Here is a 21,981-nt window from a genome sequence, read left to right as displayed (position 1 = left end):
TAATATATTAACACATATTATTCTGTATATTTTCAAATATGCAGTTAAATCATTTAATATATTGATAATTCATATATAGGTAAATATATATATATATATATATATATATATATATATTGCGTAAGGGCCTAATCAAACATAACCGGTTCAACTCGTCAGCTCGTTAGAGGAAACTTCAGGACCTGAATTGGATGTGTCAGATAAGGGAGAGTGAGTCCATAGTTCAGGAACACTGCTGTAGGTTTATGATGTTCAGCAGGCATTTGGGGGCAGATAAAGATCTGTTATTTAAAGGAGTAATGTCTATATAATACTGTCAATGCAGAAAACCCATGTGACAAAAATCCAGTGAGTTGCTTAATTTCTAGGGGTGTGCATTGGCACTGCCCTCACAATTCAATTCGATTACGATTCACCAGCTAACGATTCGATTCAATTCGATTCTACGATGCATTGCAATGCATCAAAATTTTACTGCACACAACAAGGCAAATTTTTCATCAGTCATGAGGCAATACAAGCAGTCATATATTGAACAACAGATTTTATTGGCTGCTATGTGTGTATTATCACTCTCCTGTATCTTTGACATAAATGTCATTAAACAAAATAAAATTAAATGTTAGGCTACAGGGTATTGTATATGGCATTTTCAAACCTGAAAAAGAAAACATAAATCACTGCTTTCTAGGGCTGTAATTGTCACGGGTATGGTGCGGAAGAAGACAGGCAGAGGCCCAAAGTTCCAATTCAAACTTTTACTATAATAAAACTTAAACAAAACTGGTACAGGCAAGGGTAACACTCTCCATACACAATAACATATACTAACAAAGCATTGACCGACAACTGAAGGGTGAAAGACAGGAACTTAAATACACAGATGACAACGAGTGACGACAGGTGATGATGATGATGATTAACAATGACTAATTAACTAAACAGGTGACGAAAATGAACTAATGAAAATGACGACAGAGATGAAGAAAAACACTGAATGAGAAAAACAACCTAAAAGTCCATGGAAACAAACGAAAACACATTAACAATGTGACAGAACCCCCCCCTCCCCCCAGGCGCGTCCTCGCGCCGTAAAACATCCAAAGGGGTGGGAGGGTGGGCGCCCTGGAGGCTGATGAACAGGTGGCCGATCTGGAGCAGGAAGCCTCCAGGGCGGAGCAGGACGTGCAGGTGGCCAGGGCGGAGCAGGATGAGGGCGTGACCATGGCGGAGCAGACGGACCCTCAGGCGTCCATGGTGGTGAGGACCCTTCGGGTGGCCACGGCGGTGACGACCCCTCGGGCGGCCACGGTGGTGAGGACCCTTCGGGCGGCCACGGCGGTGAGGACCCTTCGGGCGGCCATGGCGGTGAGGACCCTTCGGGCGGCCATGGCGGTGAGGACCCTTCGGGCGGCCATGGCGGTGAGGACCCTTCGGGCGGCCATGGCGGTGAGGACCCTTCGGGCGGCCATGGCGGTGAGGACCCTTCGGGCGGCCATGGCGGTGAGGACCCTTCGGGCGGCCATGGCGGTGAGGACCCTTCGGGCGGCCATGGCGGTGAGGACCCTTCGGGCGGCCATGGCGGTGAGGACCCTTCGGGCGGCCATGGCGGTGAGGACCCTTCGGGCGGCCATGGCGGTGAGGACCCTTCGGGCGGCCATGGCGGTGAGGACCCTTCGGGCGGCCATGGCGACCGTGTCGGAAGGGCCTCCACGATCCCCTCAGAGGACTTATTGCCCCCCCCCAAAATTTTCTTGGGGAGGTCAGCACTGGACTGGACCCGCGGCGAAGAGGACTCTGAGCTGACCGGGGCCAGCGGCGAAGGCGGTCCTGGGCTGGACGGGACCAGCGGCGAAGGCTCTGGGCTGAACGGGACCAGCGGCGAAGGCCCTGGGCTGGACGGGACCAGCGGTGCAGGAAGCTCTGGGCTGGACGGGACCAGCGGTGCAGGAAGCTCTGGGCTGGACGGGACCAGCGGTGCAGGAAGCTCTGGGCTGGACGGGACCAGCGGTGCAGGAAGCTCTGGGCTGGACGGGACCAGCGGTGCAGGAAGCTCTGGGCTGGACGGGACCAGCGGTGAAGGAAGCTCTGGGCTGGACGGGACCAGCGGTGCAGGAAGCTCTGGGCTGGACGGGACCAGCGGTGCAGGAAGCTCTGGGCTGGACGGGACCAGCGGTGCAGGAAGCTCTGGGCTGGACGGGACCAGCGGTGCAGGAAGCTCTGGGCTGGACGGGACCAGCGGTGCAGGAAGCTCTGGGCTGGACGGGACCAGCGGTGCAGGAAGCTCTGGGCTGGACGGGACCAGCGGTGCAGGAAGCTCTGGGCTGGACGGGACCAGCGGTGCAGGAAGCTCTGGGCTGGACGGTACCAGCGGTGCAGGAAGCTCTGGGCTGGACGGGACCAGCGGTGCAGGAAGCTCTGGGCTGGACGGGACCAGCGGTGCAGGAAGCTCTGTGCTGGGCAGCGATAAGGGCTCTGTGCTGGGCAGCGATGAGGGCTCTGTGCTGGGCAGCGATGAGGGCTCTGTGCTGGGCAGCGATGAGGGCTCTGTGCTGGGCAGCGATGAGGGCTCTGTGCTGGGCAGCGATGAGGGCTCTGTGCTGGGCAGCGATGAGGGCTCTGTGCTGGGCAGCGATGAGGGCTCTGTGCTGGGCAGCGATGAGGGCTCTGTGCTGGGCAGCGATGAGGGCTCTGTGCTGGGCAGCGAGGAGGGCTCTGTGCTGGGCAGCGATGAGGGCTCTGTGCTGGGCAGCGATGAGGGCTCTGTGCTGGGCAGCGACGAGGGCTCTGGCGCAGGGTCAGCGGGCTCAAGATCTGGCTGGACGCGAAGATCTGGCTGGATGTCTCCCACAGTGAGTGAGGATCCACACACCCAAAGAGCTCTGTCCATAAACTCAATAAAAGGTCTATCTAAGTCCCTGAGCAGCAATATTTGGGCTAGTGGATCATCAAGTCCTCTCCAGAACCGTTGCTTCAAAAACTCCTCCTCCCAGTAAACATCCTGATGAAGATGAAGGTAAACTTCCACAAACTCCTCCAATGAACTCCCATTCTGATTAAACAGAAATGCCTCCATAGCGTTTTTGGTCGGTCAATCTGTCACGGGTATGGTGCGGAAGAAGACAGGCAGAGGCCCAAAGTTCCAATTCAAACTTTTACTATAATAAAACTTAAACAAAACTGGTACAGGCAAGGGTAACACTCTCCATACACAATAACATATACTAACAAAGCATTGACCGACAACTGAAGGGTGAAAGACAGGAACTTAAATACACAGATGACAACGAGTGACGACAGGTGATGATGATGATGATTAACAATGACTAATTAACTAAACAGGTGACGAAAATGAACTAATGAAAATGACGACAGAGATGAAGAAAAACACTGAATGAGAAAAACAACCTAAAAGTCCATGGAAACAAACGAAAACACATTAACAATGTGACAGTAATCTCCCAGTCGATTGTTGGTCGATACGTTCTTGCTTGACCAAAATTCTGATTGGTCGATTTTTTGCTGCGTTTATTTCATCAGTTTTGCCGCGTTCATTTCATCAGTTTTGCCGCGTCCATTTCATCAGTTTTGCCGTGTTCATTTCATTCGTTTTGCGCGTTCATTTCATCAGTTTTGCCGCGTTCATTTCATTCGTTTTGTGCGTTCGTTTCATCAGGTGGAAAGCACTAATTGCTAATGGGGGAGTTTTCAGAGCACCGCTGTTTCACAGGTAACAGTCTGTCTTCAGAACACCCCCCTTGTTTTCACTTCTTTTGGATTAGCCCAACCCACCGGAGAAGAGAGACAGATTGAAGAAAGTAGGCTACTAGAAGGTTTGCTGAATATTATTTATTTAATTGAGAGACCGTTTAATTCATAGTCAGTCCTCCTCAACCATGTCAACAAAGACATCGGCAGTGTGGCAGCATTTTTTTTTTAGAAGACGGGAAAAAATGATTGGAGCCCAATGCGCAGTGCCCACTGTTTGTATTAGTTTTGAGCCTATGCTTTATTTTTCAGTTATGCACTTTATTTAGTTTTTGCTCTTGATCTGGTTTGTTTAATAAATAATATTTTTTTATTCAAATGGACGTGCCTTTTGTGTTTAAAAGTAAAAGCTTTATGTTAGTCTATTCGTGTCTCAGCCGCGAAGCTGCGCTCCTGTGTTCAGCCTCGTCTTGTTTAGTTTCCCATTAACTTCGTAGAATCCGAAATGTGCCCAGATATCCGCTTTTCCAAGCTTTAGGTGCGTTTTTAATTACCCGTCTATCGCAGTCATCTCCCTCCGCCTCAGCCGTCTTGATTGTTGTTGTTGTTATGCCCACGGAAGTAACTTTATTGTCCAACTCAAGGCCAGAAAATAAACAGTGACATAATCGATTATGGCACTTTGCCGCATCGATGCTGAATCGTGCATATCCCGCATTGCGATGCATCGCCGAATCGATTATTGTTGACACCACTATTAATTTCTGTGTAAATGGACATCCAAAAATGATAGAGAGATGCATAAGAAAGCATCATTCAACAACATTCTAAAGTAGTTTTGGGAGGAGCCTAGTCATTCAGTCCTGTCAATTATAATTGCAAGCATATACAAGCAGCAGTCTCTGAGCAGCACCAGCTTTTTCAGCATTTTACCCAGCCCACTCACTGAGTCATCCAGGGCAGACACATCTCCACACGGCTCTTAGCCTCAGCCTTAGAAGTCACGCCCACGGACCGTGCTTACCAGAATTATCTAAACCTGGATTTTCAAAGTATGTTAAGTTCGCAGCTCCATTTTTGCAGTAAACATGCAAAACCTTTTTGAATCAATAATTTATTATTAAAAAAATTTAGAGACAAAATTGCTCATCTTTTGCTAATTATTCATTATACTAATTATATTATATGAAATATAATTACTTTTAATTAATATAATATATTCATATAATTATTATATTAATTGACAAGTAATATTAAACTTTCCTTTTAAATTAATATAATACATGTATTCATATAAACAATTTGTATTTATTTGAGCTCTTTGTGAAGGCATATTTCCTATGTGATTATTAGGCATATTTCTTTGATTCACATCATGCATTGATATAGTCAGATATTTTCTTCTCAGCTGCCTTCTCAAACTGTCGCTGCTGTAGCAGTGTTTATTCCTGCCTTGTAAATGCTTTTCATTTCATCATAATTTTCTAAATTATCTCTTAATCTTCAGAAGAGAAGTGAATTGCGTCATCAAACAAGTTAATCAAACTGGTGCTCTACATGTTCAGTGTGATTGGCCGTTTGCCGCACGTGTCACACTTTCAGGTGCACACGCTTCAGAGTTAATTGCAAACTCTGGATCAAACCTGAGTTGACAGAAAAAGTTTATACTGAGCTTTGTGAGACCGCTGATCTAAACCAGGTTGGATTTTTCTGGATTTGTCAACTCTAAACCTGCTCTGAAACTAACGGCGGTGATCCACTTGTCCGTGCGACACTTCTGTCGCGCTGCACTCCACTATATTCCTATGGGTGACGTCAAGCGACTTTTTTAATATAAATAATATATATGTGCGCAGGCGTGTAGTCCTTCTTTACAAACCAGTACTGTATTTTCCGGACTATAAGTCACACTTTTTTTTCATAGTTTGGCTGGTCCTGCGATTTATAGTCAGGTGTGACTTATAAATCAAAATTAATTCATGAACCAAGAGAAAACATTACCGTCTACAGCAGCGAGAGGGCGCTCTAGATGGCGGAGTTGTTCAGAAGCGACACAGAGGATAAAGAAATTCAGTGATGTGGAATGAGATCGCGGGAGCTTGGTGAACTTGCTTACCGGTAACTTGCTTTTTGGATGTGTATTATTTGACAAAGATAGTTTTAGAAACTCAGTAGCCTATGTATTTGAATAATGTTTAAATTGTGTAATATTTGTGAATTTGATTATGTAGCTACTTATCCATTTTCTTACGATTGCCGTCAAGATTACTCTCTGGTTCCGTGCGCTTGCCGTGAGACTCCGCCCACACGCTGTTCTGATTGGCTGTGGGTTTTGATTGATTTTTACCCATCTCGCAGTCACGTCGCGTCTAGTGTGGACAGACAAATTATTTGTCGCTGGATCTTATCGCATCGCATCTGGTTAGGACACGGTGTTATGTTAATTTAGCCTATTCAGCCTCCCAGTTCTTTATGCTATTGTGTAGCTGAATAACTGTTAATGTGTTATGTTAACATACCGGACACCTATTCAGCCTGTTGTTCTGTGTGCTATTGTGTAGTTGAATAACTTGCCTTTCCATATTAAATGTCTGTTCTTGGATTTTGTGAAATAAATTAATGCGACTTATAGTCCAGTGCGACTTATATATGTTTTTTCCTCTTCATGACGCATTTTTTGACTGATGCGACTTATACTCCGGATCGACTTATAGTCCGGAATATACGGTATGTAAAAGAGTAAAGACATTAATTTTTAAGTGTTCATTAATATACTCACATAGGGTCAAAGGGCACGGCTTCATTACAGAGGTCAGTGGGGTGAATCATGTATCTGGTACTCTTCATAGGCACACATCTGGATACTGGAGAAGCTGCTATCTTTCTCTTCCTGCTGATGATACTGAGAAAAACAGAGATACATTTCAGATTATAATGAGATATACATGAAGAATCCAGAAGAACTGTGGCAACGTCTGTATTTCAGATGATTTCTGAAGCCAGAAACATATACCCTAGTTGCAAATAATGCAAAATAAAAGCTATAAACAAAAGATTGTGCTTGAATTGCTGAGGAATATTATTATAAATAAAGTTTAACCACTAATTCTTCGATGTTAATAGGTCCTCTTTAGCAGGGCAAGGGCAGCCTCCGCAACTTTGATAAAGATGCAGGGAGACAGGGACAGCCCAAAGGGGAGGACCTTATACTAATACGCCCGAACCTCAAAAGCAAACCGAAATAACGGTCTGTGTTGAGGCAGAATGGAGATGTGGAAGTATGCATTCTTCAGGTCATTTGCTGCAAACCAATCTAAGGGGGAAAATGCACATGGTGATGTGTTTCTGCGCTAGTATCTTGAAGGGGAGCTTGTGAAAGGGCCCAGTTCAAGACTCGCTTATCCAAGATTGGTCGTAACCAATCTGGTAAAACCCTGACTTCATCTCGGCTGGAGGGACAGGCTCTATTGCGTCCTTCACCAAGAGGACCACAATCTCCGCTTTCAGCACAGCGTCTTTGCCTGCGACTGAGGTAAAAAGGACCCAGCTGAACCTTGGGGGGATGCCTGGCAAACTGAATCATGTAGCCGAGTCTGATTGTCCACATGAGCCAGTGGGGAAGGACTGGGAAGAGCTAGTCAGGCTCCACGTGAGCGGCACCAGAGGGACAACCAACATACCCGGGGTAATTCCAAATAGCTTCCTCACTCGGAAGAACCGAGTTGGGTGTTAACCACCTCAGCCCTGTGCTGTGCAGAGGAACTGGTCTGGGTAACAGCAGAGGGGACTCTAGGATGTCGACATGGTCATGCTCTTGCAATTAGGACAAGAATCATCCACGAACGCAGTCTCAGCGGCCCAGACATGTGAGGCAGTGACCGTGGCCATCAGACAAGGACAGGAAATGACCGCATCCAGAAAAACACAAGGACGGAAAGGTATATTTAAAAAGACGCTCACAGCCCCTGCTTGCTCTTTTAGGTACGTTTGTTCTTTTACGCCAAATCACCCGGGGGGAGTCACAGCACTTAACTGTGCACTCTGCCTTAGCTGGAGAAACACTGCTGAATGCGCCTTGATCTCCTCAAGAGAGATCTCCTCTTTGCAGCTCTTTTAGAAAATCTTTAATAGCAGGTGATTGGAAAGAGCGATTGTTGTGCGCAGCCCCTCGGCTCAGAAGCAAAAATGAATGAGTGAGCTGCCGGCCAGCTCAAATAACCGTATGCCCGGGGGAATGGTATGCAAATCTCACTCACTAATTTCATTGGCCATTTTTCTACTACTCAGAGGGGATTGGGGCTCCCATATGAGACCCCATTTGTCAGTATCCATATTACATTGAACATGACATACAGATAGGGAACTTTACACTTATAGAAAGATGTAAATAAATAAAGATGTTATGAATTACATCGTCACACCAGTAGGTGGCGAGAAGTAACTTAACCCTCTGGGGACCAAAAACGCGCCGGCGCGTTTTGCTCGTTTTTTTTTACATAGCAGCAAAATAGACATAAAATACTCCGTCATTTTTGGTCATACAGACTTAAGAAATATAAAAAAATAAGCTGTTAAATGTCTACTTTTTTATGTGTCCACTTACAATCGAAATAAAACATTGTGCTTTTGTAAAATAAAGAAAGTATACAGGGTGTGCTTTCTGCCTCTCCGTCTCCGTGAACTTTTTTTCTAATGCACGTCTGTAAACTCAAACAAAACTCAGCGAATACTATTCACCCAGGCATGAGCAATATATCTCTATAATCATTTAAGTGTGTAGTTTTAAATTATCTAATTCAAAACTAAAACAAATATTCTCTGTTTATGTAATCTATATAAAAAGAGCGAGTTCTCATTTCAGCTCATTATAGCTCGTTATCTTTTAATGTGATCACGCTCACGGAGAGCGCGCGCTATTCAAACGCAAATGATCTGAGGTAATACATGCAAACATGCAAAACGGCCACATCAGCTCGATAAAACACACCAAATTTAATCAGATGAATGTACTGTCATCTTGCGAGGCTGTGAGGAATAATCCTGGGAAATTTACCTCAGAAGTGCTGGTTTCACTTCGAGGAGCAATGGATCACGTTGAGGATTAGTAGTAAGTTTTTTATTCTTATATGCTTTGTTGTAATCGCGATATGGAATAGTGTCTGTAAACCGCAAAAAGACTGTTTAAATATGAATCACGTTTCTGTGTGTGATGAATGAACGGCATATATGCGCGCTGTTGCTAACGTTACTAGTTGTGGATAGACTATAAAGTTTTTACTGTAAAATAGACATCAAATAAGCTTTTGTTAGCCAGTTTCTGCTCATATGTTCAATATATAGTATGTTTTGTCAAAAATAAACTCATAAACTATAGATGTTATAGTGTTTGTTCCAATGTAACATTAGGCTATATCAAACTAATGAATCCTTAACTTTGAAATATGTATGATACTTTAAAAAAAGAAAGATTACACTTGAAATATTGTTAAAATTGTAATTGTTGTTGATTTACATGTGAGCACTTTTTAATAAAATAGCAAAAATATATTTACAAGGTAGATGTAAAATAATCTTTATAGGTCAATATAAGCCTTCTCATTAAATTATTTATTGTTTTTTTATTAGTGACACATTTGGGCAAAGGATGTATTCCAAAACTTTCTGAAAATACAGTATGATAATTAACTGCACAATTACTAGAAATGTTCACCTTGGATATTATACAATTTGCATGTATAAAAAAAGTTTCCAAATCTAACTTTGAACTTAGAATGGCTCATATAGCCTATTTGAACAGGATTGGTTTCCAGGTATGACTATGTAATAAAATGTGCTTTTGACTTTAATTTATATTTGGATTTTATATATATATATATATATATATATATTGTCCTCACATTCCTTCTTGTGTGACACACCTGAATGGCTCATTATGCGGGGTCATTATGCGGGGACCATTGTTTCCTCAGGTGTGAACCACTTACCATTCATCATGGTGTTGGATCGTCGACGCCACTGCGCATATTGCCTTCCCAAACAAAAAGTGTTTTACAAAATGTAAATCAATGTATTGTTTTATGTGAATGATTAGGCAGGATGTTTTTCACATCATTTTGAAGCCAGAACTCGAAGCGACAACATCCATTAGTCAAAAGTCTCCTGGACACATATTTAGTATGCGTTTTGTGGTCTCGTTTCAGCAACTTTCCTTTTAATTTTTTTCAATAACCACGCATAAACATTATTCTCTTAAAAATACAAACATGTACATACATGTTGCTCACATATTATGGTAGCCCCGTTTGTGCTATATATAGAGTGAATTTACACCTTTGCCATTAACATGTTTATAAATAACTGAAAAAAGCACAAATGTCAGGGCATTTCAAAACATCCCAAGGGCCACAAAAACACCTTGGTCCCCAGAGGGTTCATAAAATGTATTGGTCATTGAATCATTAATTCAAGAGACTTGTTCAAAAATGCGGACTCCTCAAGTAATGAAGCAAGAAAATCATTGTATCATTCATTGAAATGTAAGAATTAAAGTAATAATAATTAAATTAATTAAATATTTTTTTAATAGACTGCAGCAGTTACAATTTTGTCAGAACCTCCAGTAAATTACATATTTTTTGTTTAGTTGTCTATTCAGAATCGTGATCTCTATTTTAAACAAAAAAAAATTATTGATTCTCAATTCATCCAGAATCCTGCAGCTCTAGCAGATGGTGAATGATACTCACGCAGGGTCAGAGGTCACAGCAGGTTCATCAATGAGATAGGGGGGTTTAATCATGGAGTTGTTACTCTTCATGGATACACAGCTGAATCCTGGAGATGGTCCATCACTGAATTTAGGAGGCTGAAGCATGGAGTTGTTACTGTTGTGGTTTCAATCTTTTTATGAAATCACTTCTCAGAGATCTTTGATGCCAGAAATGTTATAGACTTTATTTAACAAAACAAAGCCGAGCAACCTCCCTGCGGGAGGTCCTGCAGGAGATCACTCCCCGCAGGAGATGACTCCCGAACATCGGTTAGCTTTTCACATATATGCATACAGTGCCTCCAAAAATGGTCATACATCCTATAGATAGGGTCTTGCACCATGTGACAAACTTAAATAGAATCATCTGCTGCATCAGCATTCTGACCATTCTGTAAGCCCCCCAAAAGTCAAACCAAAGACACACACAGGGAAATAATGGTGTACAAATATATAGCTGAATTACTTATTTCCTAAATAATAAAATCTTCAACATTCCCTCCTCTGGGGCTTATCTAAGCCCCACTTTTAGTATCCTTTTCCAGAGTGTAGTTTCAAAATCCAGCCCCCTCACTTATGCTGACTAAATCAAGTCACCCAGTCTCTTTTCCAATGACTAGATTATGCGCACCACACTCGGGAGGAGCATTCGAGCCAAACATCTCTCTCCATACATTTTCTTTCTTTCAGTTGTATTTTCTTTTTTTCTTTCAATGGAGAGAGTAAAAGACTTCGAATTCTCCCTAACAAAACAAAAAACATTGTTATAAGTGTGTGGATAAAGTTGGTTCAGCATTGCCTGTTATTGTCACAGTAGAGTATGTCAAACATAAAAATCCCTTATACATTTAAAAGTATTCTTGCGGTGTAGATATCCTCTTCGACCCAGACTCCCAGGGTCTGGCTCATCAATCATCTTCTTCATCTTTATTTGAGGTACTTGAATCAACATCCAATGTTTGTACATTTTAATTTGGTTCATAAGCCCAATCTTAATAATATTGGTTGCCCTTTAAAATTAATTTTCATTATCTTGATATTTCAGCATTTCCATTTGTTTAACAGTGATTTTACCAACTAATGATCTTACTATGGGAAGTACACAACAGAATAATAACCACCTTTCAATATTGCAACTTCAGAAAACATTCCTAATTTAGCAAACCATGTTTATACTTCAAATCAAGTTTTTCTTAACTTTTTGCTCTTAAACTTTTTTGACTTAATCCTGTATTCGCTAAATGTTCTTCCCTGCGCAGTATTATTTGGTAAACGTGCAACACTGATCTTCAAACATAAGTCCTTCTACTTTTCTCATGTAATTGTTTTCCTCCTAATGCAGACAAAGCTTTACAGTAAATCTCTGCTGATTTATAATAAATAATTTATTCATTCTGCGTTTTTATTTTTCCGTGATCCATATGAATTTTGATTTAAAATAGGGCTGGGTTAAATACCTATTTTTCTCATTTTCAATTGCTTCTTTTTATGAAGGAATATCAATTATTAAATTCGAAGAATCAATCTTTTAGTCAATCATTTTTAGTTGATGAACGAACAGAACATTGTAGTGCACCTTTTATCCTTTAAATCACTTTGTGCTTCGTTATAAAGTTTCATATTTTAAATTCAGTTTTATTACCAAAATGTAACAATAAATACCATTTAGACATTTTTAATCTCGTGTTATAGCTCCTCATTGGAGCTCCTCAGTTCAAGCGGTTCTTAACTGAATACCTTTTCTTCCTTTCTACTAATTTCTAAATAAACTATCATGAATAAACTAGTTATGTCCCATGTAATTACTCAAACTAAGAAAGCTTCAGAGCAATGTTACATTTACCTCATAAAAGTCATTCAATAAACTCATTAGACAATTAGAACAAATAACTCTAGAAAATAACTTTTCCACTACCTTACATATTGATTATATGTACATTTCTTTTTTCTGTAAATCTAAAACCATCATTTTCATATCAACCATTTAAAACATAAAGCATTATAACTTTATTATTAAAGCTTCCTTGTGTGCAATTTAAGTGTTCGTATACAATTCATTTTAATCTTCAATATTCTTGGAATAACTTGCTAACCCATTATCTGAATTTATTTCTGATAGCATTTCAAATCTAAGGAATACTTCTCTGTTAGAAATGCCATTTCTGCATCTGCCCTTCCTCTGCTAATAACATTGCCTTTACCCGTCTATATCATGTCCACATAATCCATTATCAAGCGTTTTAATAGTCCTTCTCGCCTATTTGTGTCGCTGTTCCTTTCTTAACTTTGTTTTTTGGCACAAATTTCACATGTGGACAGATTTGCCATTTAATTTTCATTTTTTCCATATTCTTAATCTCTCCTTATTCCCCCCTTGCGCACTGGTCAAAACCATTGCGCATCTGGATTGAAAATATTCAAAAGTGATGTTGGTGTAACAATCTGTCCTTCATGTGAATGTCAAATATTATTTTTTTTGACCCTCCTCTGGTACCATAGATTGTTCTTAAGATCCTGCTTGTTATTGAATTCGATTAACTTCCAATTAACTTGAGTTTATCGTCCTATTAGCACTACTTGATATATATTTATTTAGTCAATAGCATAATGAATCATAACATAATCTTATGAATTAAAATTAAAATCGAATATTTGTTAATAGCCAGTCTTAATACTTGTTTTAATTTCAACTGTAGCCTTAAACTAAGTACCCTTTTGGATCTTTTTAAAATGTCTTTTAGTTCTTTTTCTTTATTTTACTTTATGAATTGTCTTAATTCCAATTATGCTATGTACATTTCTTGAATTAGTCGTTAACATTCATTTTATCATCATACCATACATTTTCTTCTCTGGTGGGGTTATTATTAGGTTGCTACTAAATATTCAAGGGCTTTAACATTACATTTTTAGAAAAGTTTGGTTGATCTTGAGTATTGTCTGAACTTGGACTCATCTCTTTCACTCTGTTGCTTCTCTTCTTTGCACAACTCCTTGTGAATCTCCCACATTCTGCAACTTTTCATTCCTGTGATTCTGGTCAAGTTTGTCTCCTTTTTCCATTCATGTTGATCTTTGTGAGTTGTTGTAATGGGTTGTTTCCTCTCATTTGCAAGGGAAGATCATTGATCCCTCACTTTCTGTTGTCGAGGGGGTTGAGGCTTGTTGGTGTATTTTAAGTTGAGAGGCATGGACTCAAGTCACTTTGCTGATTAATGCACAAGCCTCTTTTGAGCCTCTTCTGAGATTACAATGCACAGTCACTGGTTCTTTGTTAGAACCATCCCAGAAACCTTCCTGGAATTGAGCTACTGTCATCTGTGAATGAAATCTTAATTATTTCTGTTAGTGACAACAACATATATTAAATCATCTGCTCATCTGGCCCATTGTCCTCCTCGGTGTTACCTGTAGAATGGTCATGTGGGCTGAGCGGTTTCCTTTCATTAGCAGCAGGGCTTGAACCCATATATTCCCTTTTTTTTTTTTTTTAAATAAATTTGGCTTTTTATCTTCATATTTGCACCCTCTTTACATTTTTCTCACATTCAATTTCAAATGTACTTTTTACAATTCGTCAATTCAAAACGTATCTCATTGTTTTGAGTCCCACTATCAGCACACTATTCGTCTTGGACAACACTCAACCCACTTTGCTACAAGACAAAAGTTACAAGACATTATTTCATACTTTTGACAAATAATCAGCTCCATCATGATGTGCTGAAAAGAAAGTCAGATGTGTTATGCTCCATCATGATATTCTGAAAGGAAAGTAAGATGTGTTATGCGCTGCGCAAAATGTGGCACTGTTTTTTCCCATTTTTTTCTATTGCCACTACAGTTTCAACCAGGAAATTTAATCAAATTCATCCATGGTCATTATTTTATTGGGCAGAATTTGCCCTGTGGGCCCACATATTAAACTTTAAATACAGCTGTATTGGCAAAATAATTGATTTGCCTCAGTCTCTTCAAACACAGTCTCTCACTCATACTCAGTCACACCCATTGGCCAACACACACTCCAGTGGCTGCTGCAGCAAGTTCTGCTCTAAATGCAGAACTTATCATTTTAGCTGTGGAATGCCACAAGGTCTGATCAGGTCAACACAACTATGTCCAATCACTATTGAGAAGTTTCCATGATCATAAGGTTTCCGTTTAATACCGGTACAAACCCTTTTTTTTTCTTTTTATAAACTCTAACATCCTCTATATTTTAGAATAATAGGCCTAGTTGGTCTAATTTTTCTTTCATATTATTTTTGTCTTTGCTCATGAGCTGCTTTTAAGAAGAAATTTGGAGATCTCTGCATAATCTTGGATTCTTGGCCAGTAACATTTCCAACTCATTATCCAAGTTTTGACGTTTGTGATTTCATAATTTTGGACTTTTGGAGTAATTTTTTCCTCCAATCTATCTCTAGAATTTACCAAAACAAGATGGAGTGACCAGTATCCTTGCTTTGTCAACAATAGTAATCATGCTTTTACAATAATAATCATGCTTTGACATTTTGTCTTTCTTTTTCTTTGCCAGAGAATAATTCTATCATGCTTTTAGCCCTATAGTTGTTTAATCTAATAGCCCTCACTATACCAAATCCAGCCTCCGTTCTAATTTTTTGGTGAGTTTGAGCACCCACTTCTGTCTGTCAACATATTTTCTTTTTCTTATAGGGCTGGACTTGTACCTACTGAAAAAGCAGAGAGGGTTAGTTTAGCAGAGAATATAAAGAATTGCTATTAGACCAGTGAATAATTAAAATGAATAAAGTTAATATAATAATTATATAATAATATAATATAATAATTAACCAACTTTGAAGCAGTCTCTAGAGTGATCATTGAAGTGGCCACACCTGATTTGCCCGAAAGGGAAGCGATGTCAGTTCTTCTGTTTTTAGATCATCAGTCCGTTGAAGCTTCTTGGCTGTCACTCTGCATATGTCGTCAGCCGATGCTGTCACTCAAAGGCCTGGTGTTAGCCTCTGCTGTTTCTCTGCCTCTTCTCAGTTTGGGCTTTGAAGTTGATCCTGCCTGAGTTTTGCATCCCAGGATTTTATCTTTGTCCTTAGGAAAAGTCTCAAGTGAACGTTTCACCTTTTCCAGCATTAAATCAGTCTTTCTCCTTGTTGAGCTTTCCAGAAAGTCAATTTCAGGAGGGGAGCTGAAAGCCCCTTACCCACTTCTGTCTTCCTCTTTCTGCAGTCGTGTCTTTGACCTTTGGCCTCATTCGAAACTGTCAGTGAAGCCATCTGAAATTTGAAAACTCAGAGATCTGCATGAATCAAATTTAACTTTTAAAAATACTAGGTCCAATTGTGCCTGAGCTATTAGCTCTTTTAAATTTCACTTTTTAACCATCCTTTTTACTAGTTCTTCTATATAAAAATCTCACTGGTTGACAACAGCAGTTCTTCCATTCTATTTTTAGTAAAGCAAGTTCTTCATTGCAGGAAAAAGCAAGCTATTTCTGTTTTTCAATATCAGCAATAATCTAACTTTGATTATCTAAGTATAAATAAATTTTCCCTATCATAAAATCAGCTTTCAATCTTTCTTCTATATTTGCATGCTGCGTTCAAATAATCTAGCATGGTGAATAACATTTTTCTCAACCAACATCAAGGAAATCCTCTTATCTTTTCTTTTTAATTATTGAATCAACAATATTTACTACAATTCTAAGATTCCTAATGTTTATGAAACTTAGTCACCCAATCTTGATCACCTTCAGCACACTTTTCTTAACACAAACTTAATAATCTGCAATGGAATAATTTTTCCACTCTGTCTTCAGGGATAATGAGATACAAATTTTAGACGTCTTCAGATATATCATATAATATATTATGCACGTGCAATCTTATTTATATTGATCTATTAATATATATATATATATATATATATATATATATATATATATATTATTAGGCTACATTCATTGATTAAATTATTTTTATTTTATTTTATCTTATTTCATACTGCAATAATCTGCAGAGTTAATATCTTGAAACAATTTATACATGTCTCTAAATCCCATTCACACATTCTTTGTCCCTTTTCAAGTGGGGTCAGGGGGGTCACTATTTTTACCCACAGGCACAGTCAAGCAAGACACAGGATCCCACAGAGACACACAAACACACACACACACACACCCTATTCTGAACTCCATTCCCTGTCAGATCTGAATTATTCGCTACTTCTCAATTTTTTTATTTTTTTTTAAAACACTACATTAAATATTCACTGATTCACTTCCTCAACACAGCAAAAACAATACCTCTAAGATTCACTGATTCACTTCCTCAACACAGTGAAAAAACAATACCTCTTTAACCATAGGCTAAAACTTCATCTGTGCACATGCTATTTACTTGTATCCTTCAAGGCCCACTTACAAGTAAAACACAGATCAATAATAACTGATATCCTTATCAGTACGGTTGTCATCCATCCAGGCCCACTTGACAACATAAAATCTTCTTCTGTGTACATGCTATTCTTGTATCATTCAATGCCCACTTACAAGAAAAACACAGATCACTAATAATCCTTATAAATCCTCTGTGTGCATGCTTTTTGCGTAATCATCCATCAAGGCCCTCTTGACACACAAAAACACAGATTACCAACTGATATCCTTATCAGTAAATACAAACCCTCTGTATGCATGCTCTTGCTTATTATCCATCTAGGCCCTCTTAATAAAGCAAACACAGATTCTTGCATATTCATACAACAAAACCTTAGCGCCAAATCAGCAACACCAGTGTCCATACAATCCACACAGGATCATATAAGCACTGGCAAATACTACTGGGAGCTCCCCCGCGCTATTACAAACTACTTGATATCTACAAGGCCTTTTTATTAGAAGTCAAACTGCATGCAATCATTTCTGGAATCAAAGACCCCTTTTTCAATTTTGTTTTAGTTCTTTTAAATTTGAAGAAGCTTTTCTTACCACTTCAGGGCAGTTGGTGACCAACACATACTTTACACAAAAGCAAAAATGCTCACCTCAAAGTACAGTGGCCACTGTTGTTTGTGCCGGTCACCAGAGATGCCCTTCGTGGTTTCTTCAGCTCCTAACAAGTCCCGCTGGGGTGCCATTTGTTGTGGTTTCAATCTTTTTATGAAATCACTTCTCAGAGATCTTTGATGCCAGAAATGTTATAGACTTTATTTAACAAAACAAAGCCGAGCAACCTCCCTGCGGGAGGTCCTGCAGGAGATCACTCCCCGCAGGAGATGACTCCCGAACATCGGTTAGCTTTTCACATATATGCATACAGTGCCTCCAAAAATGGTCATACATCCTATAGATAGGGTCTTGCACCATGTGACAAACTTAAATAGAATCATCTGCTGCATCAGCATTCTGACCATTCTGTAAGCCCCCCAAAAGTCAAACCAAAGACACACACAGGGAAATAATGGTGTACAAATATATAGCTGAATTACTTATTTCCTAAATAATAAAATCTTCAACATTACTCTTCATAGACACACAGCTGAATCCTGGAGATGGTCCATCACTGAATTTAGGAGGCTGAAGCATGGAGTTGTTACTCTTCATGGACACACAGCTGAATCCTGGAGATGGTCCATCACTGAATTTAGGAGGCTGAAGCATGGAGTTGTTACTCTTCATGGACACACAGCTGAATCCTGGAGATGGTCCATCACTGAATTTAGGAGGCTGAAGCATGGAGTTGTTACTCTTCATGGACACACAGCTGAATCCTGGAGATGGTCCATAACTGAATTTAGGAGGCTGAAGCATGGAGTTGTTACTCTTCATGGACACACAGCTGAATACTGGAGATGGTCCATCACTGAATTTAGGGGGCTGAAGCATGGAGTTGTTACTCTTCATGGACACACAGCTGGATAATGGAGATGCTGCTCTCTGAGTGTCAACAAATGCCTCCTCCTCTCTCTCCTCATTCACACTCATTTTACAGGTCCGGTTGTCCTCCTCTCTCTCCTCATAGACACTCATTATACAGGTACATCGATGAGAGATTTAATGTCAAGCCTGTGTGTGGCAAAAAAACAAAAACATGAATAATACACTTGATTTGGAAATTAAATTAAAAAGAAACTCTTTGGTTTTACTAGATTGTTCTAATTTCATAAACTTTCTGACATGGACTGTTTGATTTAATGTTATTTATATTGTTTATTGTGTGGTAAAGTTTAACTCTTATCCACATAAATCTTGTCTTAGGTGTGGGAAGGGGCGTTTTTACTGCTTGTTAAAAAGAAGCAGCACAGCACAAATTGATAAATATTAAGTCTGCTCTTTTAAACAAAGAAAAGAAGCGATGTAGGAGAATAGTATGAGCAAACAGTGGGAAACTCTGTATATTCGTGCAGTGTGCGACATAAAAAAATAGATTCCGATTTTAAGTTTGTTACATATAGACCCCATCACTTTATTTAGCGTGCATGTAAACACTACGTGCAGATTCATCAATTGGAATAAATTCATTCTGATGAAACAAAAGGTGTCCAAACTGTCCATGTAAACGTAACCTTTGTTTTTCTATTGTGCGGTCAAGTTTTGTATTTTCAATTAGGCCTGCACGATTAATCGTAATGAAACCGCACGTGATTTGGCCAAGAGAGGCTGGGTTTTTTTTATGCTGAGCTTGTCAGTGAAGCACGGCTCTGTGATCAGTAGTAAATGCTCCTCCATCTGAACACCAGAGGACGCACACACACACACACACACACACACACACACACACACACACACACACACACACACACACACACACACACACACACACACATAATAAATATCCCCTGCAGCAGAAGTAGGTAACACACGTCATTACAGGAACAATATGGTTTATCTGAGTTCTTCAAGCCTTCTCGGGTATTTTCATGCTAATAAAGTATATTTATACTTAAATGCTAATCGACATTAGCCTGGTCCTACCAGTACGTTGAAGTTTAAATCTATTGGATCTGCCCAGAGCCACTCTGGATCTGCCATAACCAATCGCTAACGCTTGGTCGTGACGTATATACTGAAGGAAAATGAAAATTGAGCGGAAGTACGTAGGAGGGCGGAGCCAGGCTAAATCGACATAGCCTTTATCACTGTATAGAATACTATGAAAAAATATGTTGTGTGCCTTACTCTGTGTAAGAAGCCACATCATCTCACAGAAGGGTGTTTTCAAACCCTCAACTGACGTTATGAAGTGAGTTTGGAGTAAAAACGTTATCAAATGTTGTCTTTTGTTTTCATTATGCTTCTCATGTTTGGAAAGATGTTTTATCAAATGCACGTTAAACTCGCAGTGCTTTCAGATGGAGCAGCATTTACTACTGATCACAGAGCCGTATGTCACTGACCAGCAGCGCGATTTCATAATCACACTAAGCCAAACCAGTTTAAGCTTGAATTCAGGTTAATTGCGATTAATCGTGCAGCACTATTTCCAATACTGACATTGTTTATGTGTGTGTGAGTGAGTGTGAAAGCTGTGTTTAGTCTGTGTGTGTGTTCGTATGTGTGTGTTCTGCGTGTGCATGAGTGTGTGTGAGTGTGTAGTTTAAATTATGATTATGATGAACAGAATTACTCAAATAAAAAAAACTGCACAACTTTTTATTGCATTCCTTTGGGATATTTGGCAAGTGTGCTTTACAAAGTTTGTGGGCTTGTGTTTAACAGACCTGTTATGAATGTTGTGTTGCACTAATCAAAAATAAGGAAGTTTGATGCTGAACTTCGGATTATTATACATGTAAATTATATAAATGATAGGCCTAATGATCAGCCTACTGCAGACTTCAACTTTCTTTATATTCTCAGTCTAAAATATTTTGCTCTTACGTGTTTATTGTTTTGTTTATTATTGTTTTCAGTAACAGCACATACATCTACACTCATCATCCAGTTTTGTAAGCAGATTGCAGCACAGTTCATGTCAGTCTCGGCTGCTGTATTTGGACTCTTTCAGGCGCGGCGGCGGTTTACTTTCGACAAGGTTGGTCATTGTTCGATAAACTCACATAACTTTACTATTGCGGTTTATGGGTTAACTATATATTCACATATGGTTATTTAAAGTCAAACCAAACCACGACCGATGCTATCTAGACCGAATAAAATACCAAGTTTATCCATTCACGTGAGTGTTAGTTTCCACCGTGACGTAGCGATCACCGTGTTTGAGTTCGACATGTTTAGACGCTCTATCTATATGCTATTGATGGGCCTATTACATTCATTTTACTGATAATAATGTTGATATTATAGCTATTAAACAAACTTACCGTGACATGTGAAGCCATTTCTGATCTTGAATTCTCTGAAATGGCGTCTATTTTTCTGATTCGACGCTTTCGGTTTCACTCTCCAGACTGACAGGCGAGTTCCGCGACATTAAGCCCCGCCCCAAAACTGCAATAATAACCAACTGCAGAACCGCAGAACCATACGTCATAGCAGTGTGAGGACGACAGCGCCAGTCACTGATCTATATAATGACATTCTATATAGATCAGTGCGCCAGCCTGACAGTCTGATGCCGGAAGTGGGCGAAGCAAGGCGTTATATTCAAACAACGTTATTTTAAATATATTTTTTAAACGATTTAATGGAAAATATATATTTTATATATATATATCAAATATTATAAAAGATACGAATTATGTTTTTTCCTATTAACAAAATACAATATACTAGTTAGGCCTATAATATGAATAGTTTTTTAAAAGTTAAAATGATACTTTATCCATTTGTTTTGTTGTGACAAATGATTACAAATGTAAATTTAACGAAGCTTGAGTGTTTGAACATTTGATTTAATTGAAAAGCATGTTTAGACCATACACAACATAATTCTATGATTGACTGAAAAAACTAAAATGATTAATTTAAATAAAATGTGTTTTTTTCCTTATGAAATAGAAAAAGATTCACACACTGAGCTGTACCAGCTCCAAATAAATAGCCTAATAGTAATTAAATAAAAATACAAAATTGAACTAAATTTTTTTTAATATAAAACAAAATCAAACCAAAGAAAATAAATCTGAAAACATAATTTGTATCTTTTATAATATTTGATATATATATATATATATTTTCCATTAAATCGTTAAAACAAAGACTCATGCTAGCAAATAAAATAAATCTTATAAAAGTTATTAAAACTTATAAAAGTTTTCTTAATAACATAATTCTTTTGAATAATAAATAAATAAACAATTCTGAATTGAACTTATAAAAAATAATATTATTCTTTCTTTATTATTATAACTTTTAATAAATAAATCTCTCTTTTTAATAAAGTTAAAACATTGTTTTATAAAAGTTATGCAGGCACACATTTAACAATAACTGTTAAGTGACAAATAAATAAAATAAATCCAAACTCCATGCGTTAATCCTGAGGCGCCTTTCGTCATGACACTCGTAAAGAAAAACTTCCATGTCTTCTTTCAACTAGAAACGAAACATGAAA

General features: G+C 39.2%; 1 protein-coding gene across 1 annotated transcript; it reads right to left on the bottom strand.

Moving 5' to 3' along the window:
• Positions 1-16,713: 16,713 nt before the first annotated feature.
• LOC307003742 (uncharacterized protein) lies at positions 16,714-20,907 on the bottom strand. Its single transcript, XM_079622525.1, has 2 exons — positions 20,789-20,907; positions 16,714-18,530 (listed from the first exon to the last, which is right to left on the bottom strand). The coding sequence occupies exon 2, from the start codon at positions 18,492-18,494 to the stop codon at positions 17,961-17,963; it is 534 nt and encodes a 177-aa protein (XP_079478651.1). The 5' UTR covers positions 18,495-18,530; positions 20,789-20,907; the 3' UTR covers positions 16,714-17,960.
• Between the last annotated feature and the right edge of the window lie 1,074 nt (positions 20,908-21,981).

Source organism: Phoxinus phoxinus (assembly GCF_949152265.1).
Source record: "Phoxinus phoxinus genome assembly, chromosome: 1".
Classification (NCBI taxonomy): Eukaryota; Metazoa; Chordata; class Actinopteri; order Cypriniformes; family Leuciscidae; genus Phoxinus; species Phoxinus phoxinus.
The sequence above is the reverse complement of the archived record's forward strand: the minus strand, read 5'-3'. Positions and strand labels throughout refer to the sequence as shown.

Bases quoted from the DNA above. Each gene is read 5' to 3' on its own strand.
- LOC307003742 (XM_079622525.1), bottom strand. From the start codon at position 18,494: ATGAGTGTCTATGAGGAGAGAGAGGAGGACAACCGGACCTGTAAAATG.